Source organism: Panulirus ornatus, chromosome 53 (assembly GCF_036320965.1).
Source record: "Panulirus ornatus isolate Po-2019 chromosome 53, ASM3632096v1, whole genome shotgun sequence".
Classification (NCBI taxonomy): domain Eukaryota; kingdom Metazoa; phylum Arthropoda; class Malacostraca; order Decapoda; family Palinuridae; genus Panulirus; species Panulirus ornatus.
In genome coordinates, this window is record NC_092276.1 from 14,848,334 (window position 1) to 14,865,010 (window position 16,677).

Below are 16,677 nucleotides of genomic sequence, written 5' to 3' on the forward strand. Positions count from 1 at the left end.
ATTACTACGAGAGTACTACTATTGTTACCACTACTACCACTATTACTACGAGAGTACTACTATTGTTACCACTACTACCACTATTACTACGAGAGTACTACTATTGTTACCACTACTACCACTATTACAACGAGAGTACTACTATTGTTACCACTACTACCACTATTACTACGAGAGTACTACTATTGTTACTACTACTACCACTATTACTACGAGAGTACTACTATTGTTACTACTACTACCACTATTACTACGAGAGTACTACTATTGTTACTACTACTACCACTATTACTACGAGAGTACTACTATTGTTACTACTACTACTACCACTATTACTACGAGAGTACTACTATTGTTACTACTACTACCACTATTACTACGAGAGTACTACTATTGTTACTACTACTACTACTACTACAGATGCTAGTGAGTCAGGCTTTACCCTCTGAACACAATACACCCAACAGAGAAGAGGGATGAGTGACTCGATCACAAACATCACGTATTCAAAGCCGTTTAATCACGTCAATAAAGAAACGTTCTTAGAGAGATGGAGGGAAAGAACAACCAGAGGACATAACATGAAATTTGTTCGATATATAATGAAGAACTTTTATTGTATAGGAGCGATGAATAGATGGAATAGATTGAGATATAATAAAGTGAATGTGGAGAGCATACATAAGTTTGATAAATGTGTATGATAGTTGGGACTGCTCAAAGTGATGGGTGACCAACGAGTGTACAACTCCCTCCCCGTACACGACAATTAGATCACACACACACACACACACACACACACACACACACACACACACACACACAGGTTAACAGAAGGAGTCCCGCTCTACCTCGTCCAAAACAACAGACGGGTCGTCCAACACCACACGTGAAGTGTGGGTGAGGACTGTGGAAACATCAGCACCGGGGACACCACCTTACCCTGCTACCCCGCACGCTGCTCCTCACACCTCCAGCCTCTCTCTCTCTCACCCTTCAGGTACCGCGTCCTGGAGGTCGTCATGTTCACTCTTCACACCACAACACTCGTCATGTTCACCAGTGTTCATGTCATCCTGGTCACTCATCATGTTCATCACCACACAACACTCACCATGTTCACCAGTGTTCAACAGCTGCTGCCAGAGCCACCTCGCCAGCCGAGTGTCTGGCTCTGTGCGACACATCGTCCGCTGACACACCGCTGTGGCTGGCTGCTCTACATTATTCATCATCACAAGTCAATACAAACACCTGAATGTATAACCTGGTCCCCGGCCACGTCCCCTTGGAGCTTCATCCTTATCCTGAACCATCGATCTTGCATAACATTTTTTCCTGTTTTCAATCTGTTATTCACCACGGACGTCCCTTCACTGTCTGCCTCCCCCCGCTTATGGTCAGCTTGAGGCCAAGGTATAAAGTGTTAATCAACCAAAATCAACCTCACTTCCTCCTGGTGTCTTTTTTTCCGCGACGTGAATGGAAGATGACCCAAGGGTACCACAGTATGGTGTACCAGTGTACCTAGCGTACCAGTGTACCTGGTGTACCAGTGTACCTGCCGTACCGGTGTACCTGGTGTTCCAGTGTACCTGGTGTACCACTGCACCTGCCGTACCAGTGTACCTAGCGTACCAGTGTACCTGGTGTACCATTGCACATGGTGTACCAGTGTACCTGGCGAACCGGTATATCTAGCGTACCAGTGTACCTGATGTACCACTGCACCTGCCGTACCGGTGTACCTGGTGTACCAGTGTACCTGCTGTACCAGAGTACCTGACGTCCCAGTGCACCTGGCGTACCATTGTACATGGTGTACCAGTGTACCTGGCGAACCGGTATATCTAGCGTACCAGTGTACCTGGTGTACCACTCCACCTGCCGTACCAGTGTACCTGGTGTACCAGTGTAGCAGGCGTACCACTGTACCCGGCGTCCCAGCGCACTTAGCGTACCACTGTACCTGGTGTACCAGTGTACCTGGCGAGCCAGTATATCTAGCATACCAGTGTACCTAGCGAACCGATATATCTAGCGTACCAGTGTACCTAGCGAACAGATATATCTAACGTGCCAGTGTACCTAGCGAACCGATATATCTAGCGTACCAGTGTACCTAGCGAACCGATATATCTAGCGTACCAGTGTACCTAGCGAACCGATATATCTAACGTGCCAGTGTACCTAGCGAACAGATATATCTAGCGTACCAGTGTACCTAGCGAACCGATATATCTAGCGTACCAGTGTACTTGGCGTACCAGTGTACCTGGTGTACCAGTGCACCTGGCGAGCCAGTATATCTAGCGTACCAGTGTACCTAGCGAACCGATATATCTAACGTGCCAGTGTACCTAGCGAACCGATATATCTAGCGTACCAGTGTACCTAGCGAACCGATATATCTAGCGTACCAGTGTACTTGGTGTACCAGTGTACCTGGTGTACCAGTGTACCTGGCGAGCCAGTATATCTAGCGTACCAGTGTACCTAGCGAACCGATATATCTAGCGTACCAGTGTACTTGGCGTATCAGTGTACCTGGTGTACCTGTGTACCTGGTGTACCAGTGTACCTGGTGTACCATGTTTCTGATGCTTTGGATGCCACAGATCAAGTCTCTGAATGCAATCGATGGATGGAGAGAGTCGGGTGTCTAAGACAACGACACATCCAGTTCGCAGGCCACACATGACCCACCTGGTGCAGCTACTTGCCTCTACCCCACCGTCAGTAAGCTGGGCCGGTACACCGTCTGGTACACCCAAGACATTTCCCTCCCTGGCGCAACACCCCCAGACACATCAGGCTAATCTGTTGTGTCTGGGGGATCTCATTACGCTAAGACGCTTCTCTTGTCAGCCTCCCACGCACTCCTTTATGTTCCCAGGACCGTATACCCGGCCCCAGTCTCTCAAACCCCGCCACTCCGTGGTTCCGTCCGCTGCCAAGTCAACTCCCAAGTACCCACAACAAACGCTCAAGGAATATAAAGTCTTATGACATCTGTCTCTCCGTCAAGTGTGCCATCGCAAGACCCCGTCGTTCTCACCCCTTACCGTCTAACTTGGTCTGTCAGGCGATCCCCTCCCTGCCCGTCCACTAAACCGTCGAAGGAGTCCGTCCCTCCTCGCCTAGTGGACCGTCGGAGGACCCCGTCCACTGGACCGTCGGAGGACCCCGTCCACTGGACCGTCGGAGGACCCCGTCCACTGGACCGTCTGAGGATCCCCGTCCACTGGACCGTCGGAGGACCCCGTCCACTGGACCGTCGGAGGATCCCCGTCCCAGGCCACTTCCCCAGAGGCATCAGCCTGTGGTAACTCTCTCTCTCTCTCTCTCTCTCTCTCTCTCTCTCTCTCTCTCTCTCTCTCTCTCTCTCTCTCGGTCGGTACACAACACCTGCTCTCCTTTGTGTCATAATCGGTCCATCCTTCATGTGGTCCGTTCCAGGACACGACTCTCTCTCTCTCTCTCTCTCTCTCTCTCTCTCTCTCTCTCTCTCTCTCTCTCTCTCTCTCTAGCTCTCTCTCAACCATACACCCGATCACCCCATAAGTTTGGGGGCGCCTCCCACCTCCCCTCCGACGCGTGTTCACAACCGCTATAAACCAGCCAACGGTAACCCCACCAGCGGTACCTCCCACGCCCGTCATGGTACTCCACCAGCGGTACCTCCCACGCCCGTCATGGTACTCCACCAGCGGTACCTCCCACGCCCGTCATGGTACTCCACCAGCGGTACCTACCACGCCCGTCATGGTACTCCACCAGCGGTACCTCCCACGCCCGTCATGGTACCCACCAGCGGTACCTCCCACGCCTGCCATGGTACCCCACCAGCGGTACCTCCCACGCCTGCCATGGTACCCCACCAGCGGTACCTCCCACGCCTGCCATGGTACCCCACCAGCGGTACCTCCCACGCCTGCCATGGTACCCCACCAGCGGTACCTACCACGCCCGTCATGGTACTCCACCAGCGGTACCTACCTCCCACGCCTGCCATGGTACCCCATCAGCGGTACCTCCCACGCCCGTCATGGTACCCCACCAGCGGTACCTACCTCCCACGCCTGCCATGGTACCCACCAGCGGTACCTCCCACGCCTGCCATGGTACCCCACCAGCGGTACCTCCCACGCCCGTCATGGTACTCCACCAGCGGTACCTACCTCCCACGCCTGCCATGGTACCCCACCAGCGGTACCTCCCACGCCTGCCATGGTACCCCACCAGCGGTACCTCCCACGCCTGCCATGGTACCCCACCAGCGGTACCTCCCACGCCTGCCATGGTACCCCCACCAGCGGTACCTCCCACGCCTGCCATGGTACTCCACCAGCGGTACCTCCCACGCCTGCCATGGTACCCCACCAGCGGTACCTCCCACGCCCGTCATGGTACTCCACCAGCGGTACCTCCCACGCCTGCCATGGTACCCCACCAGCGGTACCTCCCACGCCCGTCATGGTACCCCACCAGCGGTACCTACCTCCCACGCCTGCCATGGTACCCCACCAGCGGTACCTACCTCCCACGCCTGCCATGGTACCCCATCAGCGGTACCTCCCACGCCCGTCATGGTACCCCACCAGCGGTACCTCCCACGCCTGCCATGGTACTCCACCAGCGGTACCTACCTCCCACGCCTGCCATGGTACTCCACCAGCGGTACCTCCCACGCCCGTCATGGTACCCCACCAGCGGTACCTACCTCCCACGCCCGTCATGGTACCCCACCAGCGGTACCTCCCACGCCCGCCATGGTACTCCACCAGCGGTACCTACCTCCCACGCCCGTCATGGTACCCCACCAGCGGTACCTACCTCCCACGCCTGCCATGGTACTCCACCAGCGGTACCTCCCACGCCCGTCATGGTACTCCACCAGCGGTACCTACCTCCCACGCCCGTCATGGTACTCCACCAGCGGTACCTACCTCCCACGCCTGCCATGGTACTCCACCAGCGGTACCTCCCACGCCCGTCATGGTACTCCACCAGCGGTACCTACCTCCCACGCCTGCCATGGTACCCCCCCCAGCGGTACCTCTCATGCCTCCCCCCTGCTTCAACACCTGCTACAGGCCACACTACAGCTGCTCACCCCACCACTCAACCCTCCCGTGGTCCCTGGTCACAAACCCACAAGCCCCAACACCCTTCCCCCGCTACCCCGCCCCCAGAATCAAAAACCCACAAGACCCCAGACTCCGCCCACGTACCCACAAGGCCCAGGGCCGCTGATCACAAACACACACACACAAGACCCCTGACCAGAACACCAGAAGACCCTTGACCAAAAACCCACAAGACCCCCGACTCCGCCCACGTACCCACAAGGCCCAGGGCCGCTGACCACAAACAGACACACAAGACCCCGGACCAGAACACCAGAAGACCCTTGACCAAAAACCCACAAGACCCCGGACCAGAAACCCAGGAACCCTAAACACAAACCCACGATCCCCGACCCACAAAACCACAATCCCCCCCTGAGGCCTATAGCAGCAAGCGACCAGCGTAATAGCGAGGTTCACACGGGTTAGGAGGGCCGAGTCCAACCCCGCGTGATAAACCCACACGATTTACTACACATAAATCTGGCACAAACGACCCTTCGCTGACACTTCGGGGGAACGCCGCTTTGGGGGGGAGTGAGATTTCTGGTGGGGCTGCTTCAGGGGGGGGGGGGCGTCCATGGGTAGGGACACTCAAGATCATCTTCAGGGGGGGGGGAACCCTCTAAGAGACGAGCACTGGAGGAGGACCTTCAAGGATGACCTCTGGGGATCACATACATGGAGGGAAAGTAAGATCTCTGGGGGTTATGAGTCGGCTGGCAACCTGTATAGGAAGAACCTCTGGGGTAGCGATTTCTCAGGGGGTCTTTTGGAGAAAGATCTCCAGTGGTTAAGGTCTCTGGGGAGTATATATGTATGGGGGTTTCTCCATGGGGAAGGAGGAAGTCTGGGAGACTTTTCCAAGGACGCTACCTGAACGAGATGTCTGGGGAGGCTGTCAGAGTCTGGCAAGTGCCCATGTCTGACACGATCGTTGTCACACACGACTCTCACTAGGGCAAGGAGACACACACACACACCCAGACACACACACACACCCAGACACACACACACACACACACACACACACTCATGCTGACCAACCACGTCACATCTTCGAGGGCAATGATGCTTCGACGCAATTTCTCACCACTAAACTCAAGACTTCAACATTCCTGTTAAGCAATCCCCCAAGCACCAATCATCAGCGAGGATCGTTCAACCAGCATCAAACGAGCAAGTGATGCTCCCACGAACCATGCAACACCCTCCTCTGAGCGAGCGGGTTCCAGCAACCCACATTCAGCCATCCCCCACATTGGAATAATGATCTCTTCATCAACATATACACTGAGCCTTATGTTGCCGACCACCACAACCACACCACACCTCTCGTCCACGCTGACCTCACATCACCTCATCAGTAACGACCCTACGAGCATTACAACTGTGAACACAACACTGCACTACCACTAGGTCTTTCAGGCTATTTCAAGTGTATGTTGTGGAACTCCGGCCTCCCACAGCCCCGCGATCAGAGCACACCGTCCCACCGGAGGGCAGTGCCTGGGTTATCGGTCGACGCTCGGGTCGACGTCACCTCTACATCACAGTCAGCATTCTGTGCCTCCGTACACAACGTTACTCACCAGGAGACGACTGTGGTCGCAGTGGTGAAGACAGTGGCAACACGGATATTCAAATATGGTGACTGCTACTGTCGCTACAGCATTAACAGTACAGTGACTACATCATCACCAATATGGTGACTTCATTATTCTCACTGTGGTGACTTCACTGTCAGCAATATGGTGCCTTTATCATTATCAATATGGCGATCACAATGTCATCAATATGATAACTAAAATATCATCAATATGGTTACTATATTAACAATAATACGGTGACTACAATATCATCAATATATCGACTTCATTAATATCAATATGGTGACTTATTACTATCATAATGATGAACATAATAAGTACAATACGATTACTTCAATATGAACAATATGGTGATTAAGGTACTAACAATATGGTGACTACAATATTAACAGAACAGTAACTACAATATTAACTATATTATCATCAATATGGCGACTGGAATATCACATTAGTACGGTGGCTACAATATCAATAATATGGTGACGACAATATCGATATGGTGACAACCTACAATACTAGTAAGATGGTGACTATGATTATAATATGGTGACAACAATAACAATATCAAATGGATGGTGAATACAATATCAAAAATATGGTAATATAATAAACAGAGTGGAGTATATTTTGGCAAAATGCATGAAAAATCATCATAAATTATTTTACCAAGGATAACACATACAGAACATATATAAAGCCTTATCTCCAAATGTGGTTCTCATAACATTCAAAATGACGAAGGATATAATTCAAGAATATAATTGAAAACATTTGGTCACGATAAACTCTCAGAGCCGTGGGTACTACATTCGGTAATCAAACACTTCTTCGACATTTCTTAATTGTGTATCCCGTTATATTGTTTGTTCTAACCCTAAAAGATAAAACAATGGAATATATAACAACTTTACATCTGTTCACTATAAGTCCAGAGGCGAGTTACCGGTAAAACAAAATTCGTTTTCTGTACACCCATCGTTTTCTCTCGGAATTTAAGGACTGACTTATGTAATAAGTTTTAAACTTCAACAACGGACAGATGGAGTTATATTTGCATTTCTAAATCAAATTTACAGTTTCACACGTCTTAGGACAACCTGTATTACCGTATGACCGTGGTGTCAACAGCTGTAAATTAACTGTAGTACCACTAAAAAGATAATCCTCACTCCCTGGCCACCACCACAGTCAGTGTGTTTGCAGACCTCACGGTAAAATCCAGCCCTGTAAAACTACAGAAACCTCACCACACTCTTCCCGTCTACGAACAGACTCTTTCAATACTTCGCTCCAAGTACACGGCTCGCATTACTTGCGCCTCCTTGGCCACACTGAAAATCTGTAGATTACTATATTTGAATTACGTGTGTACCTTCTAACTTTTACCACGCGAATCTGTGAGTTTCTGACATCTCACACTATCACAAAAAGCCTCGAAAGGACCCAACGGCCTACTGCTGTTTGCATTCCTTTCGTACTAACTAGACGACACACCAACCACACCTCCTGCCACATCCTTGCTAACTCCTGCTCCACAACCTTTAGTATGAGGAAGGTGCTCTCCAGGCAGCGTGGACACAACCATGGCGAGGATACACCTCTCTCTCTCTCTCTCCCTCTCTCTCTCTCTCTCTCTCTCTCTCTCTCTCTCTCTCTCTCTCTCTCTCTCTCTCTCTCTCTCTCTCTCTCTCCTTTAAGAACATAAGAAGTGAGGACACTGCAAGAGGCCTATTGGTCCGTGCTAGGCAGGTCCTGAGTCTGTCTACCGTACAACCAACCACCTGAACCCATGAAGACATCCAACCTTCGTTTAAACCTTCTTAAAGAAGAAAGCTTCCATTACAGTACTTGACAACTTGTTCCATAAGTCTACTACCCAATTCCTGAACTAATAATCACCCACATCCGACATGAATCTATTTTTTTTTCTATTCTAATTTAAACCCATTATTTCCTGTCCCATCCGGTGGCGCCAGTCTAAGAACACTATTCATGTTACCTTTATCAATGCCCTTCACCCATTTAAAAATCTGCATAACTTCCTTACACATACCATGCAAATTACGACTCCCTCATCACCTTCTCCTAAGCTTTCATTATGTGCCGCTTTGACTAACCCTAACCAGCAGTCGATACAGCCCATCGACCCATCTTTGATTCCTTCTGTTCAGGCACGATTAACTCAAACACATATTCAATTTCCATACCAGCACTTCATATGTGAATCATCATGCTTTTTTAGATACACACAAAATGCCCAGGTGACAGGTTCTGATGCTCCTAACTGGACTCCATCCACTGAATAAGTAAAAAATAAAATACATCAAAATGAAAGACCCATTTATCAAGTAATGGAACACTTGCTCTTCACGAATACACTGCAACAATCTCTTAAAGAAGACACTACAACAATCTCTCTTTAGGTACGAAGCTCGTAAAGGGAGACACTACAAGTGTCTCTCTCCAGGGAGACATGGCAAGAATCTCTCGTCAGGGAGACATGGCAAGAGTCTCTCGTCAGGGAGACATGGCAAGAATCTCTCGTCAGGGAGACATGGCAAGAGTCTCTCGTCAGGGAGACATGGCAAGAATCTCTCGTCAGGGAGACACGGCAAGAGTCTCTCGTCAGGGAGACATGGCAAGAGTCTCTCGTCAGGGAGACATGGCAAGAGTCTCGCGTCAGGGAGACATGGCGAGAGTCTCTCGTCAGGGAGACATGGCAAGAAATCTCTTTGAGGACAACACAGCTAGAACCCCTTGAAGACGATGCAACAACCTCAAAGAGAAAGACTCCAGATACAGTACCCACAATACCTGTAACTGTAATCATAACCACAACCCAAAATACCTGTAACTGTAATCATAATCACGTTCTCAAGATCTTTAACTAGTCATGGACGCCTTCCTTACCTGTACTGTCCAGGAGGGACCTGAGCCCAGCGTCCGGTGTGTCGGCGGACGTGGCCGTGTAGCGGCTGCCTTCAACCCTGACGCTGCGACGAACGCTCACGCCACTCACGCTCCTCACTAGTCCACCCTGAAATGTGGAAGAGAAAACGGAACTTAGATTTTTCATGACAAAATAGATACCATTCAATAAGAGATAACAGAGTTAGATTTAAAGGGAAGAAAGTGAATTATATAAAAGTTAATTCAAATAAGAAAAACAAGGAGTTAGGCTTTATAGCAGATAACAAAATTAGCTTTATAAACTGAAAAAGATTAGCATTACTACGACAAAATGTAGACTGCTTACACATTTACAGGTGTCAACGCTGAATTATGTAAGAGAAAACCGAGTTACCTTCGATAAGAGAAAACGTAGTTTCCCGCCATAATTAGCGGCCAGACGCAAGAAAAAAAAAAAAATCATTCACACGACTCAAATCACACATTCTACCACGTAAAACTAATCTAGAATTTCAAAATCAAATCGACATCCAAACGATCAATCACTAGTACAATACAGTACAAATTACATCATGAGAACCGATATACACTAGTCCCGAATATACAATACAATGTTCACATGAACACCTTGAGAATACACTACTGAATTTCTTTATTGGGCAGTTCATAACCAATATATTTTACACGACTCACATGCAACATGTATTAAAGGTTATCTAAGAGATTATAATTCCCTACGTGTCGTATAAGGCGACTAAAAGTGGAGGGAGCTCTGGGGGGGTGGAAATCCTCCCTTCTCGTTTTCAATTTTCCAAAAGAAGGAATAGTGAAGGGGGCCAAGTGAGGATATTCCCTCTAAGACTTAGTCCTCTGTTCTTAACGTGCCTGCCCACCTCACTTTATACATCGAGAAGCTACAGTTACTATCCACACACACATACTCAAAGCTAGAAGATAAATAATACTCGACCAAGGAGATATAATACTGTGATAACCAAGTGAAAGATGTGTTGGTCTATGGTTGATAAGTATATAATGTATGTGTGTGTGTGTGTGTGTGTGTGTGTGTGTGTGTGTGTGTGTGTGTGTGTGTGTGTGTGAAGGAATGGCCTGCTTCCCCACCCCCAGCAGTCCTGGCCTCCTATCCCCCTTCCTGATTAGGTCGATGGCCGTAAAACCCAACAAACCCACCCCCGCCGTCCTGGCCTCCTGCCCCTCCCACATAGTCCTGATAGAAGAATATAGAGAGGTGGGTAGAACCTAACTAGTACTCACACGTTTCCACCCACAGGGTCTTCCTCAGACAGCTGACTCTGACTAGGATCTGATCTTACATACAACCAGAGGTAGATTGTCTTTCTGGCTGCCTCCAAACTCTTCCTCCTGATTGACTGCCTTCTGCTTTTGGCTCCTCCAAATCTGCAGCCGTAACTACCAATCCGCTAGCTACCTTCGCCAAACACACTTATGTCTATATGCGCCGCCTCAATGGCTCTCCTCACCTTCTTATCCCACTATGTACGCTGCCTCCATGGTTCTCCTCACCTCCTTATCCCATCCTTTATGTAACGCCTCCACGCCTTGCCAATTTGGCAGATGTCCATGTCCATTTCTGGGGGTCTGTCAAACGTTTTTCCGCCCCAAGACTCGACTCACCAGAGTACAGAGATGACGAGCCATTATAAGGCATACGATACACCACACTGAGCTCACAGTTCTTTGTGTTGGATACCCTAACTACCCTCATTCTTGCTTTCATTAGAATTCTATCTTCAAGTTACGAATTGTGACATGATCGATTTCAATTCTATCAATACCATCATCACCTGATCTGTACGTTTCCCTCGCTTCATTCTTCCATTGGCATATCAGTGGGAACATTAGCTTCCTGAAAGCTTCAACTATACAGTATAATACACAGTCCAGATATTCCTCAACGCATATACCAAGAGTCATAGAGAAACCCATCAATACTCTTGTCTTTACTCTCTCACTGTGAGCAGAGAAATACAGAGTCATCCCTGTTGATACGTTTTCTACACACTGAATACTTCACTCGGCCGTCATGTCTATGTATCACTGTGTTGTCAGGAAACTGTTTGTTGATGTGTGTTATCTCCGTTATCACAACTATTGTGTCGTCAACATGCCTCAGCCACGCGGTTCCTCTGCCCATTATTCTCATATACATTCGTCTGTTTCCAGCATTTCCATGCAGGGACAGGGCCATCAAGGGACTACACATGGATAACCCGTTGTGTTGGCTATATTCATCACCGCAGATCATAAATGCTCCCGAACTTCACACAAAGGCAAGTCAGTTTGCCATGGTCTTTCTCACGCGTTGGTATACGTCAACATCATTGCTGCTCTCTATAGCTCAGCTAACAGCGTCCACCGCACACTCTACTGGGACATTTATTGACCAGAACCTTCACGTCAACCCGAGCTTTTCAGTCTTGCTGTAAGAACAGAAGAATATCTTAAATGGCGCCTCTGGTCGTACCAAGGGATACTGGATAAGGGCACCGGTCAGAAGTATCGCTCGTCTGTGAGGTGAGGTGAGGTGAGGGAGGGGCACCATCTCACATGCACGGACTAGTACCATGCATGAGATTTCGTGACTGATGAGGGAGCAGTGAGACCCTCCCGCTGGCAGGCTGGTCAGCGTTCAAGCGCAACGGAGGTGTGACAGAGTGTGCGTGTGTGTGTGTGTGTGTGTGTGGCTTGGTGGTGGCGGGCTACCCTCCCAACCACGTCTCCTCCCACTGTATCACTTGAACGTAACCGAGAGACAATACTAAACACACACGAAACATTATGAATGAGAAGACATCTCACAAAAACTACAAAAATCTCTAATATGAATGACACCCGAGTTTGAATACAATAGGAATATACATGTTGTATTCTCTAATACAATAATCACAAAGGGAGTCTGAAATATCTGAATATTTAAATTAGCGTTTAAAAAAAACATGTACAAGAAAGACATTAACATTTAAAATGTACATCATTTAGGCTAGTCTGGGTTCCCCTCTGTGTCCCCCCCCCTCACCCGTGTACCCTGCCCCCTGACCTTAGCCGGTGAGACTAACGCCATTTTTACGCATTTTTAAGCCATCCTTAACCGTCGTAACGACCCAATGACCCGCTAACGGTCCCGCTACATGTCACCCTCCAGCAAACAAAGAAAACGGACGCACGGATCTGGAGGGGGGGGGAACTGAACCACTTCTTCTTACTCCACGAACACACACACATGATTGCACGCAATACACATGATGAAGTGCACGTCTTGCAAGTTAAACTCCCGGGGCAAGTAATCCACAAGTTGATGATCCACCCCTGGAGCAACGAGCTGGTAATCACCATATTCACCAGGACTCAAACCTGAGGTCATCACTAATGTTCCTCAAACTCATCAAATCTGTCTTAACAAGTATTCTTTGAACACTAGGGCGCTTACCTCCGTGGCCACGACGGGACGACCCTTCTGCAGGACGTGTACGACTCTAGCACGACGGTACGACCTCTGAGCAGGATGTGTGCGACCCTTGGGCCTGACCAGGCCATCATACCCAAGGGTAGTACAGTCGTGCTCAAGGACAGCACCGTCGTACTTAAGAGTCATGCCGTCGTGCACAAGGGTCGTACGGTCGTGATCAAGGGTCGTACCGTTGTGCACAAGTGTTGTACAGTCGTTCTTAAATGTCGTACTGTCGTTGTCATGGGTCGTACCGTCGTGCACAAGTGTTGTACACTCGTGCTTAAGGGTCGTACGGTCGTGCTCAAGGATCGCATCGTCGTGCTCAAGGGTCGTACCGTCGTGCTCAAGGGTCGTACCGTCGTGCTCAAGGGTCGTACCGTCGTGCTCAAGGGGCAACTTGTAAACTGGGAACCATGCAAGCGATGTAGGGGAGAAGGAAATATGTAACACATACATACACCTAATCTTTCTGAAGTCTTAAGTGTCACTTGGAGAGAATGAGTGAGGAAAGATTGACCAAGAGGATATATGTGTCAGAGGTGGAGGGAAAGAGGAGAAGTGGGAGGCCAAACTGGAGGTGGAAAGATGGAGTGAAAAAGATTTTGAGTAATCGGGGCCTGAACATGCAGGAGGGTGAAAGGCGTGCAAGGAACAGAGTGACTTGGAACGAGAAGTGGGAGACCAAATTGGAGGTGGAAAAATGGAGTGAAAAAGATTTTGAGCGATCGGGACCTGAACATGCAGGAGGGTGAAAGGCGTGCAAGAAATAGAGTGAATTGGAACGATGTGGTATACCGGGGCGGACGTGCACTCAATGGATTGAACCGGGGCATGTGAAGCGTCTGGGGTAAACCATGTCTTCTAAATTGTGCCAGGTCATAGTTATTGGTAAAGACATGATAGGGTAGAGCGTTCCAAAGCTTCGACGTGTAAGGAAAGAAACAGTCATCAAAACGGGCCACCCTTGAGATGCCAACGGCCACACAGTAATCCTGTGACGTAGCAGCTTGCCGAGCAATGCCTGGTATTACCGCTATTGCGTAGCAGCACACAAGCAGCCAGCTCTCGGAAGCAAAACCCAGAGTAATAAAAAAACTACATGTCAGGGCGGAAGGCAACTGTATATTTTAACACGTACAAGTATTTACATGAGAATAAAATGTATATATATATATTATATATATATATATATATATATATATATATATATATATATATATATATATATATATATATGGGTGCTTTACAACATTTCTTAACCTGAATCAATATAGCCTAAAATTGCTCCAATTTATGAATGCCTTTCTTACATTATCAAAGAACTGAACATTTGACCATGAGATTGTGTTACCAGTGGCCGAACACGTCAATACAGCGCTACTGTGAAGACTACATTCCCACAGTCACCAGACGGAAGAAAAGTTATATAAACAAGTCCAAATCCTCCATGACTGCATCTTCATTCACGATTTCTAGCCACGTAATGAATGACCCTTGTGTGTTGATCCTGAATAACGTAATATCTCTTCTGGGTACAAGGACAACGAGCCACAGGTTCTGTGCTAACAAAGGAACTTGGACCGACGCCTTCATACTGGGAAAAATATATTGCCCCCCACCCCCCCTTCCCCCTCCCCCCCCACCTTTTGTCACGCTGCCCAACGCCCCCCCCCCCCAACCCTTCCCCCCTAACTTCCTACAAGTCGCCTTTGTCTTTACGACCTTATCTATAGCCCTCATAACCTACATACAGCCACACCCACCCCTTGTTATCATACAGCCTTGAGGAGAGGGGTTCGCCCACCCTCCCCTCCCCCCAACCCTTAGAATCTGTTGACCTCTGACCTCATCCGTCTACTCTACGTGTATACAGCAGTCCCAGATCACACGAATCTCCCCCCCCCCCCCCACAACACACACACACACACACACACACACACACACACGCCACCCTGCACCACAAAATGAACAAGGCCCAAATGAGGCAGACTCAGAAGATACTCTGCCTCTATACACACACAGGTACAAAGACCTTGATGAGAGATATATGTGATGCCCTGTCCTTGATGAGAGATATATGTGATGCCCTGTCCTTGATGAGAGATATATGTGATGCCCTGTCCTTGATGAGAGATATATGTGAAGCCCTGTCCTTGATGAGAGATATATGTGATGCCCTGTCCTTGATGAGAGATATATGTGATGCCCTGTCCTTGATGAGAGATATATGTGATGCCCTGTCCTTGGTGAGAGATGTATGTGATGCCCTGTCCTTGATGAGAGATGTATGTGATGCCCTGTCCTTGATGAGAGATGTATGTGATGCCCTGTCCTTGATGAGAGATATATGTGATGCCCTGTCCTTGACGAGATATATATGTGATGCCCTGTCCTTGACGAGATATATATGTGATGCCCTGTCCTTGATGAGATATATGTGATGCCCTGTCCTTGATGAGAGATATATGTGATGCCCTGTCCTTGATGAGAGATATATGTGATGCCCTGTCCTTGATGAGATATATATGTGATGCCCTGTCCTTGATGAGAGATATATGTGATGCCCTGTCCTTGATGAGAGATATATGTGATGCCCTGTCCTTGATGAGAGATATATGTGATGCTCTGTCCTTGGTGAGAGATATATGTGATGCCCTGTCCTTGATGAGAGATATATGTGATGCCCTGTCCTTGATGAGAGATATATGTGATGCTCTGTCCTTGATGAGAGATATATGTGATGCTCTGTCCTTGATGAGAGATATATGTGTGCTGCTCTGTCCTTGGTGAGAGATGCGTGTGATGCTCTGTCCTTGATGAGAGATATGTGATGCTCTGTCCTTGGTGAGAGATGCGTGTGATGCTCTGTCCTTGATGAGAGATATATGTGATGCCCTGTCCTTGATGAGATATATGTGATGCTCTGTCCTTGGTGAGAGATGCGTGTGATGCCCTGTCCTTGATAAGAGATATATGTGATGCTCTGTCCTTGGTGAGAGATGCGTGTGATGCTCTGTCCTTGATGAGAGATATATGTGATGCCCTGTCCTTGGTGAGAGATATATAGGATGCCCTGTCCTTGATGAGATATATATGTGATGCCCTGTCCTTGATGAGAGATATATGTGATGCCCTGTCCTTGATGAGAGATATATGTGATGCCCTGTCCTTGATGCTCTAGAGATATATGTGATGCCCTGTCCTTGATGAGAGATATACGTGATGCCCTGTCCTTGATGAGAGATATATGTGATGCCCTGTCCTTGATGAGATATATGTGATGCCCTGTCCTTGATGAGAGATATATGTGATGCCCTGTCCTTGATGAGATATATGTGATGCCCTGTCCTTGATGAGAGATGTATGTGATGCCCTGTCCTTGATGAGAGAGATATATGATGCCATATCTTTCACGAGATATACATGTGATACCCTGTCCTTGATGAGAGATGCGTGTGATGCCCTGTCCTTGAGAGAAATCCATATGACGACCTCTCCTTTATGAGAAAGATGCATGGGATGCCCTGCCCTTGTTGAC

The 16,677-nt window shown here is 48.4% G+C and overlaps 1 protein-coding gene across 4 annotated transcripts in view; it reads right to left on the reverse strand.

Annotated features, from left to right (window-relative positions):
- The window catches only part of LOC139765257 (uncharacterized), a 951,164-nt gene that overhangs the window by 607,931 nt on the left and 326,556 nt on the right, over positions 1 to 16,677 (reverse strand). For all 4 annotated transcript variants that reach the window (XR_011716625.1, XM_071692594.1, XM_071692593.1 and 1 more), the window contains exon 4: positions 9,650 to 9,776. Coding sequence is in view for 3 of the 4 variants with exons in the window: in XM_071692594.1 (XP_071548695.1) it covers positions 9,650 to 9,776 (127 nt within the window). In the remaining variant the exon portion in view is untranslated. The remainder of the gene's footprint in view (positions 1 to 9,649; positions 9,777 to 16,677) is intronic.